Below are 9,158 nucleotides of genomic sequence, written 5' to 3'. Positions count from 1 at the left end.
TTCAGTTATGTTGGAGTTCAATAATTGGGCCTTGTGGTATCGAAAGGGTCTCCAATAAGTAGCCCTGGTGCTCTCCAATGCATTCAGTGCAGTACAGCATTAATTGTCTGTTTCTTAACAGGAATTAAAATCGGTAGTTGCTTTTTGTGTGTGTGTGTGTGGGGGGGGGGGGGGGGGGGGGGGGTCACTAGAGCGATCGGAGAAGCCAGTAAATATAGTGACCAAATCGCTAAATTGGCAACAGTCACTGGGCTTTTGTAACTAGCACCTCTCTACGAGCAGATATGTTGTTAGTGGGAGCAGTGCACATCATCTAGTGACGATGGATAAATATTGAATTCAATTTAATTCAAGTTCCTTTCTTTCAAACAGGTCGTTAATAATTCGGTTGAAATAATGAAAATGTATGTAAATATTGTTTCGTGTTGTTTGATCAGATTTAGGATTATGAAGTTGTCTTTGGAAAAATGTCTTAATGGGTCTCTGGAGCCAAAAGGTGTGGGAACCCTGAATCAGAGTTTAAGGTTTGATGAAATTGTAATTTACTCACTTTCCCACTGGAAAGAGCAACGATACACAGCACTGAATATAATTTTGCTTTCTTTTTATTTATTTATGTATTGGAATACCCAAGAAAAAATCCAGATGATGTCTGGTGGGCTATACTGTATAGTAGTCAATTCAAGTTTGCTGGTTTGCAAGTTTTTTTATTTTATTTTATTTATTTTTTTTTACTTCTGATACAACGCTGCCCCCTTGAGACAGTCCATAGATGGTGCAATCTGCCTAGAAAGTCCGTCAAGTCGTTTGCAAGCTGCACGATGAAGTAACTGCTCACCTCACTTCCACGCGCGTGTTTGTTTTTGTGTGTCTCTTTTTATTTATGTATTATTATTATTTTTTAAATGACTTCTCGTTCAACGACAGTTCCTCCTCACTGTGGTCTGAGAGCAGCCTTCACGGAAGCAGCAGGCTTGGGATCAGTCACATGCTGCGTGAATATTCACTCGTGGCAGACACACACAAGTGCGTGCTGGTGCGTCAAGTGCGTGTGTCGAAAGGGAACCTGCGCACTGCTGACACTCCACAGCATCCATTATGCCACAGAAGATCAAAAAAGACAAGGTATAGTGCCCTTTTTCTTTCTTTCTTTATTTATTTATTTATTTACTGTTTTGTATTTGTCAACTTACTAAACTCGCGTTGCTTTTTTTGTGTTTAATTTAGGACTCCACTAAGTCTGGAAAAACACAAAAATCTGCAAGTAAAAATGGGGCTGCAGGTGACCAAGATGTAAGTGTTTTTTTTTATGTTCTTTTTTTAAAATAAAGAACAATATCACATTACCACTAAATCATTAAAGCAGATCACATTGAATAGGACCACTGCAGTGATAGCGAGTCAACCACGGTGTACAGATATTATTTGTATTATTATGCTCTTCTCCAGTAACGGTGTCAATAGTTTGTTTGTGTGTTCACTTTTTGGCCTACAGGGGTTCCAAGTTATTTCTCAGATTGTGTCTTCTTAAATTTGAACAAGTTGTTCCTATAATCCTGATGCTGACATAGGAAACATCGCACACATTTCTGTGGCTTTTGCAATGCATCAAGGCACTTTAATATGAACAACTGTTTGATGAATTCATTATTTTCATGTCACGATTCACCGCAGCCTGTGTGTTCGATGACATTTTGTCCTCTAAAAAGTTTCTCATGTGACAACACAACATGATCTTATGACTCCCATGTTAACCCCGCCCCCACCCCCAAGCACCCACCCACTCATCCATGCCTCACTTTGTCCCTCCAGTTTTGTCTCAGACATGCATCTGGAGGTCCTGTGGGGGTCCACGAGGTGTAGATTGAGGAGCCGCGAAATAATTTGCAATGAATTGTCTTCTCTCTCCCTCTCTCTCTTTTTTTTTTTTAAAAGAACATACCTACAGTATATATGGGGACCTGTGTTCTAATATAACAAACCAAATCAGCTTTACTCCGTCCTACCTTAGCTTTGGGCTAATTAAAAGCTCTGATATGATTGTGACATCATATAAATCTGACATCCATCAATGAATAAAGCTTTTTTTTTTTTTTGTAGAACAAAAGGCGTATTATTACAGGAATAAAGTCCTATATTTTATTTTATTTTTTATTTTTTTTAGAACAAAAGCCGGATTTTCTTTTAAGTTTACTTTTTAGAGAATAGAAGTGTCTTTTTCAGAATAAAAGAGAAAAATGATGAGAAAAAAAAATTACTTTTGAAATTCACTTGTTAAAAGAAGACTTTCTTCGCTTGTTAAACTTTGACTTTATACTACGACTTTCTCTTGGAAAAATACAACTTACCACATTATTTCCAACTATTTTTTTTTTTTTAATTATTCCTCAAACATTTGGACTTTTTTTTCCCTGAAAAGAGGAACATTTCTCTGGCATTTAGGGGTACACATGGTTGTTATGTTTAATTGCCGTTTGGATTATTAGGGGCTCCTTTGAAAAACATCTCCCCTGGAAGGAACCAAGACATTTGAGAACCCCTGCTCTAAATTGTCCATAGGTGTGAATGGGAGTGTGAATGGTTGTTTGTCTAAATGTGCCCTGTGATTGGCTTGCGACCAGCTAAGAGTATACCCAGCCCCCAACCAAAGTCAGCTGTGATAGGCTCCAGCTCCCCCCGTGACCCCAGTGAACAAGTGCTATAGAAAATGGATGAATGGCTGCATCAATGCATCGGTTATCTTGAGTGTCATTCACATCTGATTGCTCGAGCAACTGTTTGACGCTCGTAACAGTTCTGCCATCCCCTTCTATTACTCTGCCCGCTCCAGGTCCATCAGAAACAGAATCATCTTTATTTTGCCAAGTATGTCCAAAGAAATACACAAGGAATTTGTCTCCGGTAGTTGGAGCCGCCCTAGTACGACAAAAGACAGTGAATTGACAGAGAACACTTTTGAGACATAAAGACATTGAGAAAAACAGTCACTGAGCATTAAGGGTTGCTAGTTATCTGGTAATGCCGGTACACATTTTTGTATTTATTTATTTTTTGGGGGAAAATTGTGCAAAAAGATGCAGAGTCCTCTAGCACTTAGAGCAGTTTGAATGACTCATATTAAGATTATTAGGATTGTTGCAAACCTTGCCCAGAGATGAAATACTGTACAGTACACCGCAGCCGGCGATCGGATTCCCTCCTACTGAGAACCGCCCGATCAGACTGGGAGCGGAACTTGACCCTTTAGCACATCACCTCGCCCCCTCCCGTCTTCCTCTCAACATTGAATTACCTCATGCCCTTTCTCCCCGATTGCTTGTTTCCGCAGGCCTCCAATAAGAAAGTACCTCCCGCCACTCAGCTGATGAGGATAAAGCAGCCGGGGTCACACTCGGCTGTGAGGAGGGAGAAGAGGTTCAGCTCTTCGTGCTTCGCCCTCAGCGCCAACAGAGAGCTGCACAAGCTGGCTAAGCTCGCAGGTATGCCGGTGATACACTCACTGGTCACACTTCATGAGAAACACCTGCACAATCTAATGAGATCCACTACCAGATCTGCTGGCTAGTTAACTGGTTAGCACATCTCCCTCACAGTTCTCAGGTCCTCGTGCATGCGGGGGTTTGCTCCACGTATTCTGGCTTCCTCCCACGTTCCAACAACATGCATGATACCGAGCCCTGTGTTCGGTTTCTTATTGCCTATAGATGCCACAAGATGGTGTTAAAGCACTTTTGTTTCAATTGGACAAGGCTTTGGCCTGACTAAACGAAGGTTCCCCCTTCAGTTCACCGTAGTTGCTTGACACCAAGATGCCACTAGATGGCTCAAGCAATGAAGTATGCACATCAGCGCCCAGAAGCACTTCAGGTCTCGCTAGTGATCTCGCCTTCAAGCTAGTATCCGATTAGCTTCCTGCTCCGTTCACAATAGTGAGAGAATGGAGCACTTTAACTGCCAGAAAAATATCTAAAATATTGTGAGGTATCCTGTTAGGTTCCCGAAAACCGTGGGTGTCTCAAATGAGTATTGCTACTGTACGTGCCACTTTGCAAAAGATCATGGCGCCGTAATGGGCTCTTTGCACGTAACGCTGTGAGGTAGGTCTTAACGAATATGAGAGCCGTGCGTTCATAACCTTGCAGAGTAAACAGTTGAGTATGAGCCTTAAAAAAAGATACAAGGTTTCTGTAAGTAATGGGCATTTCATCCTTTTTCCTGAAAGAATTATTTTACACAGTGGCAACAATTGTGAAAACTGACACGACATTATATAAACAATATGTGTTATTGTTTTATTGTCATGAATTGTAAAATGGCATATTGTATAAAGTTCAAAAATAAATCTGTTTGGGTTTAATTTAAAAACGCACACACTTTCTGTTGAGTTTGGGCAAGATGCAATTAATTCATTCCACATAATCAATCAAATTCTTAATGATCACTTCTTTGATTAATAAGTCCTTCTCGAATGAGAACAGGAAATGTCATGTTAACAAAAGTAAATGCTGGACCCACACCGCACTGTATTTTTTCCCTAAGCTAAGCATAACCCTGACCCCTTCATAAGGTTTTGTGGTGATTGGTGCATATGATTTTGCTTGACAATGACCACAAAATCCCAATTGCAATTGCGGAGGTAATTATTAACATTAAACCTCTCTAATAGTGTCAATTGAAAGTATGCATTATTTGTATTCCACAAGAATCTATTTGTGCTGTCATATGTGGGGTGATTTCTGGTGGGATGTAATACGTTTATCTGCAGCGATACATTTATAGTTGATTTTGCGACTGAGTTGATTCACATTAGATGTCCATGTGCACTCTCTCCTTATCTCATGTTTCAAATACTTCTTCTTTCTCTGTAGGCTTTTACTGACGTTTTTGGGGGATTGAATGTTTTGCCTACATCAACAAAGGCAATCATATTAACAATTTATAGCACAGGTGGATCCTCATGACCACCTTTTTAACCCTGAGGTCACACTACATAATTGATAGGCTGCTGCCCACTGGCTTTATTTGTGATGCAAATGATGTGCAATGTACCTCGAGAACAAAAAAAGATATTTCCATCACAAGTCTCACAAGATTGTAAGATAACGCTGACTTGGGTTTGATGTAAGTGGAGGACACAGTTGTTAGTCTGTCCATCCTAAAGAGAGCATCCATGACAAGCAAGTGTTTTAATTCACAGTATTGATTCCAATTACTTGTGCTTATCGTATTGGTCCCAATTCTAAGGCAAGACAGTGAGGTCGAGGTTTGAGAATTTACATCTATTTTTCATGGCTTCTTTGTTTACACACAGCATTACACGCAGGATGTGGCGTAAGTGGTTTCCTGTAAACCTATATTAACTCTTCTATTTTTTGCTTTTGCACCCGTATGAGGCGACAGAAGAATACATGCTCTGTGCTCTTGAGGACTTTTGGGTGATGCCCCAAGTTGAGAGAATCTGCACAATACAGCTGGCTTTGGGCCTCTTGTGTGTCATGTATTTAGTCTATCTTTACCATCCAAAATACAGTGGGAGGAAAAAGTATGTGCACCCTTTTATTTCTAACATTTCTGCATAAAGTGGTCGTTAGATGTAGTCTGATCTTCATTTAAATCACAAGAGAAAAGAGAGTTAATCAGTTTTAGTTTAAAACACATTCACAGCGAGCCTTCGCAGTTAACATGGATATATGACTTCTAAAGCCCTCAATGGCAGTGAATGTATGAAGCAGCCTGTTTATTCTTGTGATTTAAATGAAAATCAGACTCCATTTTAAGAACAATGCAGAAATGTAAGAAATTCCAAAAAGTTCACATAGTTTTTCCTCCCACTGTAAAAGGCTCATGAGCTAATGCTGATATTCTACTTGTGACTGATGCATCCCAAGGCTGAAATCATTTTTATCCCTAATGGAGAGTCTCAATTTTTTTGTCTCTGAACTAGAGTATCCTGCAGCAGTGTGCGTGGAGAAAATGTGTTTTTGTCTGAGTAGTGGTTCACGTGGTAAGTATCATGTTATGAGGCTCATTGCAGTGACCTGTATTCAAACCCAGTTGGGACTCTGCTCAATGTCTTGCCATTGGTTATTTTGGCTATTTTTATTTATTTTACATCCATCTTCTATTACTAGTATTATTATAAACTTAATAATAATCATAATAATAAATTGCTAATTTATTATGCTGTCATTGATTAAGAATACGTGGCTGAACGTTAGCAATCCACATCACATTCTGCACTCACGGCAATGTGCCGAGCGACAAAAAAGCCTTCAATACTTTACAAAAACAAAAGACTGTGTTATATCATATTGCCCAAACTGTTTTTCAAAGGTGTTAGACCTATGAATGATGCATTAAATAAAACGATGAGCTAACAAAGCCGTGTGATAGGCGAAAATGAATCTCCACGCAAACTTAACGTTAGGCTAGCCATTCAGCAACGAAGCGTGACACTCCATTTAAAAAAAAAAACGGGCTTACTCAGATGTATCTAACCTGACTATTTTTAGTCATTATTGTCTAAAAAAAAAAAATCAAAAAAATCCCAACTTTCAATTTTGAGGTGAATTTATGCCGCACGGGTGAGAACCTCACAGGGCGAGGAAAGAGGCGGCGTTTTACAACACTTCTCAGACAGTGCTTCAAGAGTCTTAATAGATTAGTTCTCAAGCTATTTTAAGTGCTTTAAATTGGTTAATAATGATGCGTAAAAATACCAGACGACGTGGGGACAGTACAATAGTATTGATTTGTGGAAAAAATATAAAATTTACCATATTTGGACAAATGGGGTTTTTGCCCAACAGTGACGATATGGACAAACAACCGTTTACACTCACAATCACACCTATGGACAATTTAGAGCAGTGGTTCTCAAATTACTACCTTAAGTACTACCTTGAAAAAATATTTGGCTCTCCAAGTACCATCATAATGACCAACATTAATACAGTAGCATAGTAGGCCCATAGTAATGAGTGTTCATCAATAATGAGGCAGACGTTTTATTCATAAAACTATATTTAATATTATTGTCAGCTACTGTAACATTATGCACAGTGCGAATTAACACTACACTTTAATATAGCAAAAAAAAAAAAAAAAGTACTTAAAATTATTTGATTAAAATGTGTTGCACATAGAATGTGGTATGGTAAAATGTCATCAACACTCACATGAGGAGGAAAAGCCTTGAATGTGGTCACAAATAACACTCGTGACCGCACAAGGACTGCTTGGGCTTTGCAGTCAGAGATGGAGATAATTGTGTTGTTAGCCCACTTACAATGTTGCAATCTTGTCTTTTGGAATAGATTTTATTTCTGCTGTTGCGCTTGAGACATGAAATGTTATTCAACTCTATTATTATGAAGAAAAAGTGTTCATTATTGTGGTTGTCACGGGTTCTGTTCCTATTTACTGTGTAGACATCATGGTAATTACCCCTTCGTCTTCAGTCTGAATTTGATTAGACTCACCCATTTCTTGTTAGTCGGTCATCACGATTAATGCATTTTCTTTGATTTTCAAACTAATCTGGTTAGACGCTTATTGTTTAGGGCTAAGAAACAGTGATAAGTACACTCGTGTAGGCCTAATTATTGAACTACAATGTAAGTGCCTGTATTTTTTTATCCGCAGCCCCCGAAGATGCATGTTTCCAAAATGGAGAAGTTGAGATATCAAGGATACAAATTGCTGCATCGGACGAAATCCCTGCATTTCCAAAACCACGACTTTTCAGAAAAGCAAAAAAAATAAAATATTATTTAAAAAAAAAAAAAAGAGATTTGTTGCGCTATTAAAATGGCAATGTCAGAGCGAGCAAGCCGTTTTCAACTCTTTAGATTGGTCAATAATTTAAAATAAAATAAAGACCATGTGGGGACTGACTAGTGCTATCAATTTATGGAAAAATATTCAATTGACCAAATTAAGACATAGGAGGTGATCGACGCTCGTGTTTTTAAAAGAAATATATTAGGGAATTTTTTTCCCCCACCATTTAAAACAGTTCCAAGGTGTCTTAAAACGGCAAAAGGTCTTTGACATTCCTTCGTCAAAATACATAAAAGGATTCCAAGACGAGAATTCCAGCATACTTAAAATCTGTCAGTCCAACAAAATCCAACTTAATGACATTGTGGCTAAAGCGACTTTTCTCCCCCCAACCCCCACACCGCCCAGCCCCAACTTTTGCTTTTTTTATTTTTACAGAAAATAGCAATAAATTTAGTGACTTTTTGTGGAAGTTAGCACCTATAAAAAAGACTTGGTTGCATTTACACTATAGGAGGCAACATTTCATCAACAAGTCACCAGTGTGTAGTGTAGCGGTGTGGCACATGACATCACCAAACACAAATACACCCCACCACCATGTCAACAACTTCTTAATGTCACACTTGATTGGTGGGCAGGCAACAATTACAAAGTCAATTGCCCATTATCGGTTCCCCTCAAGTCAAAAGCCATAAAAGTATAATGGTGTTTTCTTTATTCTTAGGGTACGCACAACATGGCACACCACATTGTAATCAATTGAGTGTTTTCACATAACGTTCTGTGATGGCTGAAGGAGGCAGGCAGTAGGTTACACTGCATGTTTCATGAGAATGAATGACTACTGACGGCTCACCTGCAGCCATCATAGACTCGACTGCCACACTGTTTAAAGGCAGAAGTGCAGTTACCCCACCTCCAATACATTTGGATTATTATTAATTGCTTAACTCTTTGTTTTTATTACATGCATGTGCAATACATTTTAATCCAATCATTTAAGTACAGTTTTTCCTATATTGAAGTGCAGTGTTGATGTTCAAACCATGCATAATTTTACAGAGGCTTACAATAATATTAATTGTAGTTTTTGGGAATAAAACCTCTGCCTTGTTTTTTATGAACACTTAGGCCTACTAAGCTAATGTATTTTAGTGTTGGTCATTGTGGTGGTTCGGATTGTCACGAGCAAGCAGTAAGATCGGCATGGTGTTGGTTTTGGGGGGGGTTAATTGGATTTGTTGGAAAGACAGAATATATTGTCGTCTTCTTAAATTCAACTGGGGGTGGGGACATATCCATCCAGTGCACAATAAGTCAAGTCTAAAATGGTCCTGGCGCATTCTACTTTGAGGTGGTCCAATCAGACAGTA

The 9,158-nt window shown here is 38.9% G+C and overlaps 1 protein-coding gene across 1 annotated transcript in view; it reads left to right on the top strand.

The window, feature by feature from the left end:
* The first annotated feature begins 1,043 nt into the window (after positions 1-1,043).
* Positions 1,044-9,158, top strand: part of ppp2r5ca (protein phosphatase 2, regulatory subunit B', gamma a) — a 33,679-nt gene continuing 25,564 nt past the window's right edge. Inside the window, exons 1-3 of the mRNA XM_061696529.1 lie at positions 1,044-1,125; positions 1,228-1,293; positions 3,329-3,479. Coding sequence (XP_061552513.1) covers positions 1,099-1,125; positions 1,228-1,293; positions 3,329-3,479 — 244 coding nt within the window. The 5' untranslated portion in view covers positions 1,044-1,098. The remainder of the gene's footprint in view (positions 1,126-1,227; positions 1,294-3,328; positions 3,480-9,158) is intronic.

Source organism: Phycodurus eques, chromosome 14 (genome assembly GCF_024500275.1).
Source record: "Phycodurus eques isolate BA_2022a chromosome 14, UOR_Pequ_1.1, whole genome shotgun sequence".
Lineage (NCBI taxonomy): Eukaryota > Metazoa > Chordata > Actinopteri > Syngnathiformes > Syngnathidae > Phycodurus > Phycodurus eques.
This window is presented reverse-complemented; position numbering and strand designations above follow the sequence as displayed.